Genomic DNA, 15,387 nt, shown 5'->3' with positions numbered 1-15,387 from the left:
AATGAGTTTTTGGTTTAGGTTTTGTCGATCACCCTTGATGTACCAAAGTTTGTTCACACATTAAAAAATTGAGGGTCTGAGGAGGTTTTGGAGTGACTGTTGCTTCTGATCCAGGTGAACTTCAAGACAGGCAGTCCTGTTTTTTTTTTTTTTAATTAACTCAGAATAATCAGTGGGTTATTCTTTACTTTTTCATAACTGATCAATTTTTCAGTTAAGGATGCAAAATAAATGGAACATAATTACAACATTTATTTCTACCATCAAACTGGTTGTTGGTGCTTAAAGTAACAATTACCCTTGGAACAATCTTTAACATTGGATAAAATGTCTTTTGGGAGGGTGGGAGGAGGCGGGAGGGGGTGCCTGGGTGTGCTCTGGCTTTCAAAAGGAATTAGCCACTGTGGCTAATCCAGGTTTAGAATGATTAGCCACAGGAGAAAGGAAATAGCCACATATTTTATTCAAAAGTTTTTTTTTTTAGCAATATGAAATAATAAGTAAATTTTAAGGCGGATGTGTGAGTTTGATGGGTGAGGTTGGTTGGATGAGTGAGTTGGATGAGTGAGTTTGACGTGTGAGATTGGTTGAATGAACGACCATCAGGGGAGGTGGTGATTGTGAGGGATGGTGGTGTGTGTGTGTGTGTGTGTGTGTGTGTGTGTGTGTGTGTGTGTGTGTGTGTGTGTGTGTGTGTGTGTGTGTGTGTGTGTGTGTGTGTGTGTGTGTGTGTGTGTGTGTGTGTGTGTGTGTGTGTGTGTGTGTGTGTGTGTGTGTGTGTGTGTGTGTGTGTGTGGTCGTTGTCCCTTTAGTAGGTGTTTGTGGACCAGCATTGGACCAACCTCATGCCAGTCAAACTCACTCATCCAACCAATCTCACTCATCCAACCAATCTCACACATCAAACTCACTCATCCAACCAATCTCTCACATCAAACTCACTCATCCAACCAATCTCACACATCAAACTCACTCATCCAACCAATCTCTCACATCAAACTCACACTTCCAACCAATGTCACACATCAAACTCACTCATGCAACCAATCTCACCCATCAACTTCACTCATCCAACCAACCAAAGTCACCCATCAAACTCACTCATCCAAGGAAACTCTCTCATCCAAACAAACTCGTCCTACTGCAGGTACTACTACTGATTGTGTCAAAACTCACCTGGCAACCACTGACCCAACGAAGCATGTAGCGCCGAGTAGCACCAAATCATTCCGGGGGGGGGGGGGGGGATTTTTTCAAAAAAATTAAAATTAAATTTTGAGACGAGAATCATGGGAATCATGCGTAATTTCGGTCGATTTTTTTTACCAGAAACTACTTTAAAACTACTAAAGTTAGTATATATAAGCTTGTACGAAATCACGCATGATTCCCGTAATCAAAACATAGAAAATGGCAGCAGTCTCAACGAAGGTTGAATTCTGTGCTAAAATCACCCAAAATTCGTCTGGTAAAAAAACCACTAAAACATGGATTAGCCGCAGTGGCTAATGAGTGGTTTAAAATATTAGCCACAGGTAAGGGGGATTCATCCTGTGGCGACGTGGCGAGCGGCAGCGCACACCCAGGGTGCAGACAAATACACAAACTCAAGTTAAGGCTTATTGACTTGGTAGATTTAAACGTTTACACGTGTGCATGATCAACGGATGGACCGTGTACACGTTTAGCGAAATACACGGATATGAACAGGCCATATCTCGATGTATAGTCATCGGAAGGGAAACTAAAGTGGGCATGACTATGCTTGCCAATCAACAGTGGGGGTGGTGCCATCGCAACATGTGCCAATCACACCTAAATGGGTGTGGTTAATGGTATATTATTATGTACAGTACGCTCCTCAAAGTCAAATAACCTTCTTGATATTTATCAAGTGTCCTACTAAACCAATAACCAGAATGAAACCAGCCAGTTTGTGAGCAAACAAGTGCTGTAGTTCTAAGTGGGAGCAAATGTGAGGATGGTGGTGGACTCCCAGTGTACGGTTAGCACGGACATGACCGTACATACTGCTGTACATGCTATTATTGCTGCCCATTATATAATAGCAATGTTTTTTAATGCAAAGGGTTTTCACACATAATAGACAAGCTATTTTGTCATGCAATCAAAAACAAACTCTCCAGCATGAAAATACATCCTCACTATAATTCATGGATCGGTGTGCATTTGTTTGTCGTGCTACTCCTTTGACAATTATTGGATGATTACATTCAGACTTGCTACATGGTATCACAGCATGCCCCCCAATTAGTACATGTGGGCGTTTTCATCTTTCCAGTGATTTTGCAGAGAGGGGTGGGGGGGGGGAGAGATGCAAATTCTCTCTGTAAATGTGTATCGTGGTGTGCCACTGTAGGTGGGAGAGGGTATTACACGTCCCTACGCGTTACAGTAGAGTATTACTGTCCCCACGTTTCCCAGTGCAGCGAGTTGTTTTGAGTCGTTTTGAATCACGCAGCGAGAAGTATTTTGAACGACACGTTTGAATAAGGACAACAACATAATCCCCCGAGCTGCTCCTGCATGGAGCGGGTACTTCCAGTATGGAATTTTAAAAAACACGGAAACGAGCAAGGAAAACAAACAAACAAAAAAAACCCCATCATTTTCAAAATGTAAAATAATGGATATGATATGCCTAAAAGAATGTAAAAAAGGTAGAGATGGTCACAAGAGATTATCATGTGAAAGCATGCTTTCATCTTTCTTTGATTAATGGTTGTTCCGGCAAATGACAATTATACATCTCGTGTGGGGGTGTGGTGTGGTGTGATGTGGTGTGGTGTGGCATGGTTGTGTGTGTGTACTCGCCTCCCTGGGGATTAACCATACTCAGAGGATTTGTGTTCCTCGACAAGGCAATGCTGTAGTTAACTCAGATATGGCTGCAGGAGGTGCCCATTCTGCGTTTGCCGATGGGGAACACTTATCTGAATGCAAAGTGCGTAAATGTGGGATTTGTAATTGCAAAACTTGTGTGTGTATATATATATATATATAAAATTGTACAGTAACGTTTACATCTTCGAAGTTAAAATAAATCAAATAATTAAATTACATGTAAAACCTCAAACATCGTTTCCTTGTTGACTTTTGTAGCTAATGTGCAATGCAATATGTTAGGGAAACAATGCAGAGATTCAATATCAGAATGAATGCACCCTGGCATGAGAAACGCAGATAAAACTAGAGGGGGAGCACTCAGGAGAGTGCAAAACCTCCGCCGCCAATACTGCTGGGTCACTCAAGTGAACCTTATATCTTATTCATTAAATGTCAACAGTGCTGACAGTTATAGTTCTTTTCTCCAACATTTTTTTTTGGGGGGGGGGGGTTGGAAAATCACTTAAAACATGTAGAAATGCAAAAAAAAAAAAATTTCTCCAACAATTTTTTAGGGGGTTGGAAATCACAAAATATGTAGAAAAGCAAAAAAAAAAAATTTTTCCTCTAAATTTTTTTTGGGGGGTAACAATTTTTTTGGGGGGTTGGAAATAACTTAAAACATGTAGAAATGCAAAAAAAAAAAAAAAATCTCTTTTGGGGGGTTGGAAATCACTTAAAACATGCAGAAATGCAAAAAAAAAAATTCTCTAACAATTTTTTATGGGGGGGGGGGGGGCAGACCAAGTCCAAAATTTAATGGCATTATCCTTGGACCATACCTAACCCCCCCCCCCAACAAGTTTCGTCGAAATCTGTCGAGGAGTTTTTCCGCAATACTGTTCACAAACAAACAAACAAACAAACAAACAGAAATGGGTGAAAACAGTAACCTCCATCCATCTTCGAAGATGGCGGAGGTTAACTCCTGATTGTCCACGACTCATCGTCACTTTACTTATGATACTGTAAAACATGCGAGCTTCATTGTTCAGGTTGTAGAAAAGATAAGCGGTAATGGCTGAAAAAAGGATGGGATGGAAGATGAAACAATAACACAATTACGGATGATCAGAGAACTTTTCTGGATTAAAGAATTAAGAACTGCTAACACATATGGATTGAATTAAATAATTAATGATACACATACAACAATGTCCAAAACATAATCTGTTTTAAACACCATACCACAAGACTCTCAGAGACACAGAGCACATAATTATGGACGAAAACGTCCAGTTACAGACTCACCACAAATTGTAAATGAGTCGTTAGACCTTAAATTAAAAATCTGTATATTACTTCAGAGCAGTACAATTAAAAATGAAAACTTTTTTTTAAAAACAACTGAAAGAAGTTTGGCAAATCGTTAACAGATTAATGGAAGAGGATGATCAAGAGAAACTCCCAATCCAGCACATGGAAACAATTCTGAAACATGATTGACCATAGAATGTATAAAGATAAACTTAAAGAAGTTATCGTAGAAAAGAAAATGACAATCAAAATTATGTTTGATAACAATGGGTGGAAATGATCAATATAGAGAAAATACAACAGAAGGAAGTGTGGGGTAAACAGAGACAAAGACAGAGAGAGACACCAAGGGTTGTGTACACTTTACCAAATACAATTAGGGGGGAAATCTTCAACTACAAGGAAACTGTGCAATCGATAGATGTAGAGGAATGTGTGAGTAGCACACATCATTACCTCCGCCACCGAAGGTGGAAGGTGGTTATGTTTTCACCCTTATCTATCTATTTGTTTGTTTATCTGTGTACAGGATATCTCAAAAAGTTGTGGACAGATCCAGATGAAATTTGGTGTACAGGTTGGGTGTGTGACAAGGACGAACTGATGAGATTTTATTGAAGATCCGAATCCGACTACTAGAATTTTTAAGTGATTCTTCACCATTGAGAGATCAGGCCAAAAATTATATATAGCGTGATATTTCAAAAATGTATTGGTCCCGTTATGTTCTCGTGGATCAGGATTGAGTAGCGGAGGTATGCGCTCTATTGAATGCCCTTTGTTGCAATTGTGAACATTCTGTATTAAAGACCCACATAATAAGCACATTATCACAGGTGATCTCAGAATAGTGAAAGAAAGAAAATTCCGTGCATCACTTCCATAAAGCAAACTTTTAGAGAAAACAAAAGGATGAAATGGAAAAAAAAAACATTGGAACTTACAATGAGAGGACTGATGGAATGGATGAGAGAACAAATTGATAAACACAAAATAAACACAAAAATTACCCCCGTGTGGGGGTGACAGTCATCTCTATAATACCACAAGTTCTCAATGTTCAGTTCAGGTAACTGCGAAACAGTCCAAACTAACCGTTTAGATTGAAATAGTTCACAGAGATACACTAGGATAATACTACTAATGACATAATTAATAAATATGTATTGTTCATTTAGTACCCGGATTAATACATCAGAATCACCAGTAAGTGCAATACGTGGTTTTCCGGTCCGTCCACTCTCTGGGGACATTTCTCTTGTGGTTGTAGAAAAAAAACGAAAAAAATAGGCTTAGCTCTCGGAGATTATTATAATCCTGTAGATTATTCTTCACCGAATGTAATGCAACTTTCAGAATGAAAATTGGTCATGTATTTATAGAGACATTGAGGTTTGAAAAATCGTTAGAGCTAGCAAATTCATGAATTATCAATTCCACAGAAGTTTCGTGGCACTGCACAAAGTAACATGTCAGGTATGAAAAACATTTTGTATGCCAGATTCATTAATTAATTATGGAATGTACTCATTGATATATTAATCAGAAAGTCCGAAGCATGTAGCATAATTTATCACTTATCCCCTCATCTGGGATCCGTGGCCTCGCCCCACAGCCTGCAGCCCTATGTCCGCCGGTGATTATGTTAGATATCGGCACGATCGAGAGGAGCCTGCGAATCATCCCTGCTGATGCACTGAATTGATGCAATCGTTCGGCCAGAATATTCGTTGTCAAGATGTTGCGTAATTAAATCACCAATACAGTCACTCAAATTTATACCACGGACATACTTCTTAACAATCACCTTCGCCCCAGAAACCACAGTCAATCTGAACCACGCTGGCCACTGCTCAGACGCCATGACCGAAGACTACTGCGCAGTTTGGGTAAAGATGACTCGGCATTTTGGCACGCGCGCACGAAATTATATTTTGAAAATAAATGCCGACGTTTACATTTCAGGTTTTGAAACTTTTGCATCTTCGGCGGAAAATGTAGAAATATAAAAGGCTAAAAATGTGTTTTATAGCGAACGAAGTGAGCTTAATACTTAGCGCGTGCACGTGAGAGAATAGGAAACAACAACAACAACACAATAGCCCTGGCTATTTCGAATCCGTGGCGTTAGCTATGACTTTTTGCTTCCGGTTGTTGTTAAACACTGTGCGGTGTATAAACACGATTGGGTTTTATTTCTATCTTTTGAATATTACTGAACGCATGCACATGAGAGAATAGGAAACAACAAAAACAACACAATACCTTGGCAATTGTGAATCCATGTCATTGGCTATGACCATTTTGCTTCCGTTTTTTGTTTTGTTGCTGGTTTTTTTTTTTTTTTGTTTCCGGTTTTTTTCATGGGGAATGATGCATGCCAAGAGATCATGACCGGAAGTGTTTATTTATTTATTCAATTATTTTTGCCCCAAAGTTAATCTTATACTTCCGAAGGTGATTTTTTTTCATGACAGGAAGTGTTTACTTAGTATTTAACATAACCGAGAGTGATTTTGAAACTCTTTCCGGAACTTTTAATTTCTTTTATTCTTGACCAGAAGTGATCGTTTATTTATTTATTTATTCAATTATTTTTCCCCCAAAGTTAATTTTAATAAAGATATCTTCCGCATCATCAAAAAAAATTTTTTTATCGTGGTTTACATTATTTGTTCGCTGATCCCAAATCCATGCCGAAGTAACCGGAAATTGCGTCAAAATCATCAGCTGTGCGGCGCTTACACGTACCATGGTATCGTTGGCAAGTATACAGTTGTGAACAAGTTTTATATAAAGTCATAAGCGAATGTAAGAAGAATTCTACGTTCGCTTCTAGGCTTTTACCTATTCCACATTATTTATATTTCATTTCTCCTTCCTTCCTTCTTTGCGAATCACATCGGTGTTTTTGGCCATCTTCCAGATCACGTGACGATCAAACGGGAAGGAAATTCAAAAATCTGTCCGGTTAGATACAAGATAATATTTTTTACTATCATAATAATTTACTGGATACCAAGAATGCATAAAACCCATATAAAAATGAGGTTCATCATCACAAGTAGAGAATGCAGTTTGAAACCATTATCAGGTAGTATTGTTATGGATTCGACGGTGGCAGGATTCGCACCCGACTCTTGACAGCCAAATGTTGACGATTCGGCAACACTTAACAGCACCGCCATCTCAGGGGTAAAACGTCGGTTAGTTCGGCACAGGTCTCAGGTCACATGCCTCAGATCACGATACCAAAGTACACCTGGGCCTTACCAGTTGGGGATATAGACCCCGGCTACAGACTGGATTTGTCAAGAGACCGAGCGAAGTCTGCCAGTCCGTAGCCTGTTTGGTTTTATATACAAATCGAGCGGATTGTTCCTCGGCGCGGCACGACTAAATTCAAGGCGGCAACTTTCATATGAATCAGCCAGATATATTGGGGACACATCGAGGAAACAACACAAGCAAAGCATTCACGAACGTTATAATTAATCTATAACCGGCTCTTAACTAGGGAGCTACGGATACGGGTTTTGAAGGGGGCCCTAGCGAAATAAACCTTAGACGACATGCAGACAAGACACGGAGTACTTGGTGGTGCCTCATGGACGAGAGGAAAAGTGTCGAAGGCACGAATGCGGCTCGTGACAAGCCGATGTCAACGGGTTCGAGCACCCAAGCTCGAGCATGCAGCGTGGAAAGATGGCGCTCGTACTCCTTTTCCCGGCACCGCTCACGCATGCCGCGGCGAGTCCAGCCCCCGTAAGGTCGACAGCACAAGAGCGAAAGATCTATGGTGTGTTCCAGCTGGTTTCTCACAAGGTCCAGTATACAAATCCGGGCCTGGCCTGTTCACCAGACGAGGCCAAATCGGGGTGTTGGGCTCTGCATGCTGGGTCCATGGCCGAGGAGGAACAGCTGGTCAAACCACTCTTCACAAAGCAGATCGCCGACCGACACTGCAGTTCCTCTCGAAACAGATCGCAGACTGACCTCATGCAGTTCCTCACGAAACAGATCGCAGACTCGACACTAGCAGTTTCTCCCTTGCCTTCTTGGGCTCGCTCTTCTGGACCGCCTCCGGGGATACGTGATTGGTCCAGCCTTCGGGTTCGCAGCCGCTCTCCGCCAATGGGTTGCCGGCATGTCTCGTTGACTGACTCTGTCAGAGCGCTGGGCGGGGGCTGATTCGGACGGGGAAAAGAATAAGACGCTTCTCCGTACACCACCACTGCACGAACAATGGACAGCCTGCTACACCTCCCGACACACAGGTAACGTCCGATTACCAAACAACCTGGATAAACATGCATTTAAGGGGGGATCTGGGCTAATCCTATATTTAATAACCCACAAAGGGCCCATTTCCACAACACTTACAGGGGTGATTAAACAAATTTATAAATGCTTGAAAAAATACCTTGAAAAAGCGAGGTTACATTCTGTTAAGAAATTCTGAACCATTGATAATTCCAAATATATTATCGGCAGTAACCACAACATTAATAACAAGGGTAAAGCTAAATGTTTAACAACTTGCGATTTTTGTCCATTAAACACAAACATTATTCCACATGACAATCATGTAACCGCATTGGACAGAGCGGTAGATAAAACATTTGCAGGAGGTAATAAAGTATACATTAAAATCTATCAAAAAAAAGAGCAAACTGGTCCATGAATGAAAATCAATATTCATGTCATTTTTTTCAAAAAAATTAATTTCAAGAACGTATTCGATTCCTCATAAACAACAGTTTCTTTACATTTGGCAACAAGATACTCCAGCAGACAGTGGGGATATCCATGGGTTCAGATCCGACCCCTTTCTTTGCACATTTGTTCCTGCACATGTATGAGTCTGATTGGGTCCAGAGCATGCGCAGGAATGAACTGCATGAATTTACAGCAACACTTGAAATTATATTTGAGGTGTAGCTCGGATAATGAAGTGTGTGTATGTGTATGTGTATGTGTATGTGTATGTGTATGTGTATGTCTTTAATAAATCACTGGTTAAATTCATACATGGAAACCATCAAAATGGACTACAATTGCAAATGGACAGAGGGATTGACAGGCAACAACAATTATTCAAAGAAAGATGTTGGGATGGTTTCACATGATAATATCTTGTGACCATCCCTACCTTGTTGACATTATTTGGCATTTCGAAAAAAAAGAATGTTTTTTTTAATAACTTGTAGACAGAAAGATCTGAAAAATTCCTTCAACTTAATGACTGCTTGATTTAATAGTCATCTGGGCGGGGCATCAGGGGAGATGGAGATAGAGATAGAGATAGAGATATGTGAAAAGAAGGTGGGGAGATATCTCATTAAAGGGGGGATTACACCATCTCATTAAAGGGGGGAACCATTAAAAAGTTTTTTAATGTTTAGAAAATTGTAGAATTTTGAGAAAAACAGGAAATGCAGGACTTTTTGTTGAAAACACAACTAATGGGTGCTAATAGATAGGATGCACCTGGTGCATCAACAAAATATTTAATTTGTCCTCAAAATCGACAACTTTACCACATACAAACCCTTTTAGAAAAAAAAAATGAAAACCAAAATCCACCGAGCTATCCTATATTCGTTTGGCCAAGCAACCTCAAGCCGACTCTTTTTGGCTTAACATGCAATATTAAAGATTCATCTCAGTAGCCTGGCCTTTGAAAAGCATAAAGTCCAAAAAGAAAAGTAAACATACATCAAGAAATACAACACAATCCTGGAAACAATCACAAAGCAGCCACAGCTGTTAGCAAAAGGAAGAAAAACATTATTTCAGAGCTTTAAAAACACTGGTGCTTCACTCCTGGAGTGAAAATGTGGAATATTAAATGTTCGTCTTCGATACTGATGCGGTGACGACGCTCTCGACACAACCTTGGAGAATGCACAAACAGAAAAAAGCAGCGAGAATGGAAGTGGGAACCCCATCACTCAGAAAGCATTTATGTCCTCACTTGCGTGCTCAGCAAAACTGCACAGAGCCACTGAAAGCCTCACACAAACTGGCTGCAGGAAACGTGACGTGCCACACCGATGTGTCAAAACACAGTGGCTAAACAAGCACAATGAGACACCCACTACTGAGTAGTGCTTCACCAAAAAAAAAAAAAAAAAAACTTCCAATGACCAAGGCTCTGAAAAAGTGCAGATATTGAGGAACAAGGACTTGCTGTAATAAACAGCGACAAGATTTGATCCTGCTTTGTTTCTATAAACAGTGACCAGATTACCAGACCGTCACCAAGAATCAGCATGGGTTTGCAAAGCGACACATTGACATCGAAAGCATGGTAAGCAAGTGATTGAAATGTATTACCGCAGGGATACTTTCCAAATGTGATGCATCTGTGGCAAAGCTTGAACACCAGCAGAATAAAATTGAAAAAAATGAAATAAAATAAATTTGCAGTAAGTAATAAAAAAGGAGTAAGGAAGCTCGAATGAAAAAAAAAAAAAAATTTTTTTTTTTTAGAGAAATGGCAACAACTCAAAACGATCTCGAAGGTTGAGTTGATAAACAGTACTCAGAAACCAACACCATATTCCACGTGAACAGCATGCACAAACTGCAGAGGGAATCTTGTATACTGTATGAGCAAGTAATGCAAATCGGCATGAGCAAAATCCTTCAAGATCAAGGAAGAGGGCAGGTGGGGCGCGCGGAGCGACGGTGCGGGCAGGCGGGGAGACGGTGCGGGCAGGCGGGGAGACGGTGCGGGCAGGCGGGGAGACGGTGCGGGCAGGCGGGGAGACGGTGCGGGCAGGCGGGGAGACGGTGCGGGCAGGTGGGGAGACGGTGCGGGCAGGCGGGGAGACGGTGCGGGCAGGCGGGGAGACGGTGCGGGCAGGCGGGGAAAGGGTGCGGGTAGGCGCGGCACGACGGTGCGGGCAGGTAGAGCGCAACGGTGCGGACAGCGCAGTGGTGCGGGCAGGTGCGGCGCAACGATGCGGGGAGATGGGTGGGGGCAACGGTTGAGTGGTCGACGTGGCGGACGGGGGGGGCGCACGGTCGACGGGGCGGATGGGGGCACGCGGTCGACGAGGGCGGGTTGGGGGGCGGTTGACGGATCGGGCAGGGGGCACGCGGTCGACGGGGCAGGCAGGAGAGACGGCGTGGGGAAACGGCGTGGGCGGGGGTGGGGGGCGCGCGGGCGACGGGGCGGGCAGGGGGGCGCGCGGGCGACGGGGCGGGCAGGGGGGCGCGCGGGCGACGGGCGGGCAGGGGGGCGCGCGGGCGACGGGGCGGGCAGGTGGGGCGCGCGGGCGACGGGCGGGCAGGGGGCGCGCGGGTGACGGGCGGGCAGGGGGGCGCGCGGGTGACGGGGCGGGCAGGGGGCGCGCGGGTGACGGGGCGGGCAGGGGGCGCGCGGGTGACGGGGCGGGCAGGGGGGCGCGCGCGGGCGACGGGCGGGCAGGGGGGCGCGCGGGCGACGGGGCGGGCAGGTGGGCGCGCGGGCGACGGGCGGGCAGGGGGCGCGCGGGTGACGGGGCGGGCAGGGGGCGCGCGGGTGACGGGCGGGCAGGGGGGGCGCGGGTGACGGGGCGGGCAGGAGGCGCGCGGGTGACGGGGCGGGCAGGGGGCGCGCGGGTGACGGGGCGGGCAGGGGGCGCGCGGGTGACGGGGCGGGCAGGGGGGCGCGCGGGTGACGGGCGGGCAGGGGGGGCGCGCGGGCGACGGGGCGGGCAGGGGGGCGCGCGGGCGACGGGGCGGGCAGGGGGGCGCGCGGGCGACGGGGCGGGCAGGGAGGTGTGTGCGTGTCACGGTGTGCAGAAGTGAGTCCAGGGGTGTATTTTGGGTTTAAAAAAACAATCCAATCAAGCAAAGAAGAGGGCGAAAAGACAATCAGACAAGAGGTTGGAGAATGCATCAACCTTGAACATTTTAAAGTTTAAAAGAGACAAAAGCAGGTGAAGTCATGATGAACCAGGAAAGAGAACACAGGCCTTCACACCAAACTACCGTCACAGTCCTCACACCTCGAAGCCTTCACAGGTACTTATTGTTGAGCACAGGAGGTTAATGTATTCGTCAACCGGCAGGGACAGCAATGAATGACACAAAGCGCCCAAGAATAGACGAGGGACACACTGGTTCGCCGTGATCCAGCGGTCGGGCCCGTCCGCTCGACGCCATTTTCCCACCGTCACGGCCATGTTAAACCAAAGCCGTAACTACTTTCCGAGTCCCACACCTGTAATTCGGCTCTTTCCATTTCCCAACTGGCACGATCCATCTCGAATCTCGCCCATTCGTGCTGGATGAAGTGCAAGATTCCCGGGATGGAGTACTGTGGCCGCTGGAATTCCCCATCCTGGCCCTGCGCCGGCGCTTTAGCGGCACACGGTGGCCCCAGTCCCGGACCGCCACCTCCTATTCCTCCAGGCTGCCCAGCCATCGCCGCCTGTTCGTCCATCGCTCGACTCACGGAGCCGAACCGCTGTTCGGCTTCGCGGCCTGGCAAACGGGCGGCAACAGCTGTGCTAGGCGTCCAGCGCCGCAGAGTTCCTACCCGCCCGCTACAATGGCGTCTACGGGGGCGGGGAAGGAACAGGAGTGTATGAAGAGAAGAAGAAGAACAGTAATGAAGGAAGAAGAAGAAGAAGAATAAGAAGAAGAAGAAGAAGACGACGAGGAAGTGTGGCAAAAGAAGAAGAATGTTGTCGGATGTTGAGGGTTGTTGGGCGATCGTTGGGGTTGGTGGTGTATAAATAAGAGGGAAAAATTCAATAAATCGATGCAAGTTGTTGTTCTTTCATCCAGTCGAATTAAAACAGTAAAAGTTTATAATTAAAAAAAATGTGCACTTACGAGTCGATAAAGCCGACTTTTCGGCGAGAAGCCCCTCGCCTTGGTCACGGAAAATGTACAATTAATTAGCATCGATTTTAAAATAGTGCGTCGATTATAAGTAAGAATTGGTGACAGAAAAAAAAAATTTTATCTTGCAAAGTTTAATAGTCTTTGTGAAATTGCAGTGATTGTGAAAGAAACAGGATGATTTCCCGTCTTGGGGGCGTCCTTCTCCGACGGAGGTTGTTTCGTGACGTCATCAATTTGTGTGCCGCCTCCGCCGCCGCCATATTGAAGTACCAACAAAACAGATAAATAAAGGAACGTCCATTCACGATCGAGGTTGAGTTATTGTGCTTTCATGGCCAAACAATCGGCCTCAAAGCTTGTCCCCAAGTTCGGACACGTCATACGTTGGACACTTTGTCTTTGTTGGACACATTATAACAAATTACAAGTTTACAGGCAACACAGACTAGTATGAATTGCCAAATACAGCAAGGTCCATTTGTGAGATGAACTCTCCCACCAATTTATATCCAGATTCAGTGAATTGTCTTTTAATTTATAAATACTTGTTCCACCCTGGAAGACATTAAGGCATGGAAAAGTTGACATTGGTTGGGTCAGTGATGAGGTGCTATTCTTTTGAAGAATGGATGTCACGTTGTATGAGCTAAGGAAGGCCTATCTTTAAGGTAGATCAGGTAGGCCCAAGGGAGTGTATGATGAAAATTGGGTGTTTCACCACTATCCGGTCTCCGAACCTCAGAGAGTGCTGCAATACCGATGTCCAAACGTTTGAGCTCAGATGATAACAGAGACAGGTGATCATCCTCTCTTTGGGATAGGACATTCCAGGCAACCACCTGAAGGTTCCTCCTCAGGTTGACCCGAGGAGACCGCCATCTGTTGGACGACACCTCAGCACCACCCCGCCACACAACACCACAATCCGACCCAAGAAGGTTACTCTTGTGCTTTTCCTCCTATCATCAAATAATGGAGGTCCCGAAGGCTTTGTCCCAATGCCGTCATCTGGTGAGCTGCCCTGCGAAGGGCAGCTGCACTGGAGGTCCTCCCACGGAGTGGGTTTTCCATTTTCTTTGCATATTTTGTGTGTTTTGCAGAATGAATTGTTTTATGGTGGATGGAGTGCAAATCCTGCCACCAACCTCCTGTAGAGAGGTACCAAACTGCAGGAGGACGTCCACAGACGCAGTTGGGCACTAGATATGGATGGCCGTTAGCTCACAAGGATCTCCTCCGTCCTGTGACAGGTTTTGTTTTTAATCCTGCTGGGTGTCCATATCCATGCACCCTCCTCACCAGAATGCCTGGTGGGGGGAGATGGTTTAGTCGCCGACTACCCGACCATGAAACAGGTTCGTAACAGGTTTACATGATACCTGTAGAAAGTCACAGATCTGATATGGCCTGACCCGACAATATCAGTGATGCTGGTCTTGCCAAGCCAGCCACTCCTTCTCAACCATTTCATTGGAGTGTTTCCTTGAGTGCTTGAACCACTTGACGAGCGCTTTGCAATATTCGTACTTTCACTGAATACTGTATATCGATCAGTTTAAACAAAGTTCAGGGGTCAATTGCTCGAACTTAGCCCTGTGTTGTTCTGTTGTGTATCGGGCATTGGCTGGCTCACTGAAAATGTGCAATTTTATTTTACATCAAGTTTCCCCTTTTTGTACGATCTTCTTTCATTATACAACCCGTCACTTCGGCGAAGATAGACACATATAAAAAAAATTAAACGTTTCGTTTTTAAAAGTTTTTTCAACCATTTTATGGAGTGCTTGGTGAAGCCACTCTTCAAGCTTCGATGGCGATACCGCGGTTTGATGCAGGAGTTAGGAAGGAAACATAAATTAGAAGATTGCAATTAGCGTTATACAAAATAACGAATTGCCACATCATGACAGGATAGCTGAGAGGTACGCACACTCGCTTTGAGCTGTCCAGCTTCGGTTCGAATCCCAACCACTTAAAAACTGTCATCCCAGTGTTTCACAAGCAGGGTGATTCATCAATGTGTGTGCCATCTCTCAGATGGACGTTAAACTGGGTTTCACATCTGCAGGAATCCCCCCCCCCCACTCTCCCGCTCGCTGAATGTGTGAGCATGCATGCAGGCAGGCCTTTGCCAGGTAGATAGCGTGGGTTTTAAATGCTCCCACCCGGTTTTATATAGAACCCGGTGGTTAGAAAGGAAATGTTGCTGTTTGGGCACCTTTTATCGCCCTTCTCCCCCCCCCCCCCCATACTGCCTTTCCTTCCCTTTATGCCGCCTTCTCTTCCCCTCATGCTGCCTTTCATTCCCTTGCCCTCATGCTGCCTTCCCTTCCTCTTGCACTGCCTTCCTTTCCCCTCCCTTCACACTCTCTTCGCTTG

General features: G+C 45.0%; 1 protein-coding gene across 6 annotated transcripts in view; it reads right to left on the bottom strand.

The window, feature by feature from the left end:
* Positions 1-12,745, bottom strand: part of STRN3 (striatin 3) — a 180,959-nt gene extending 168,214 nt beyond the window's left edge. For 2 of the 6 annotated variants that reach the window (XM_085888843.1, XM_085888844.1), the window contains exon 1: positions 12,380-12,745. Coding sequence is in view for 4 of the 6 variants with exons in the window: in XM_085888845.1 (XP_085744971.1) it covers positions 12,380-12,601 (222 nt within the window). In the remaining 2 variants the exon portion in view is untranslated. The other 4 variants (XM_085888845.1, XM_085888841.1, XM_085888840.1 and 1 more) reach the window with 3 other exon arrangements.
* Between the last annotated feature and the right edge of the window lie 2,642 nt (positions 12,746-15,387).

Source organism: Eptatretus burgeri, chromosome 7 (genome assembly GCF_056783735.1).
Source record: "Eptatretus burgeri isolate ZD-2024b chromosome 7, Ebu_testis_v1, whole genome shotgun sequence".
In the NCBI taxonomy this organism is placed as follows: Eukaryota; Metazoa; Chordata; class Myxini; order Myxiniformes; family Myxinidae; genus Eptatretus; species Eptatretus burgeri.
The sequence above is the reverse complement of the archived record's forward strand: the minus strand, read 5'-3'. Positions and strand labels throughout refer to the sequence as shown.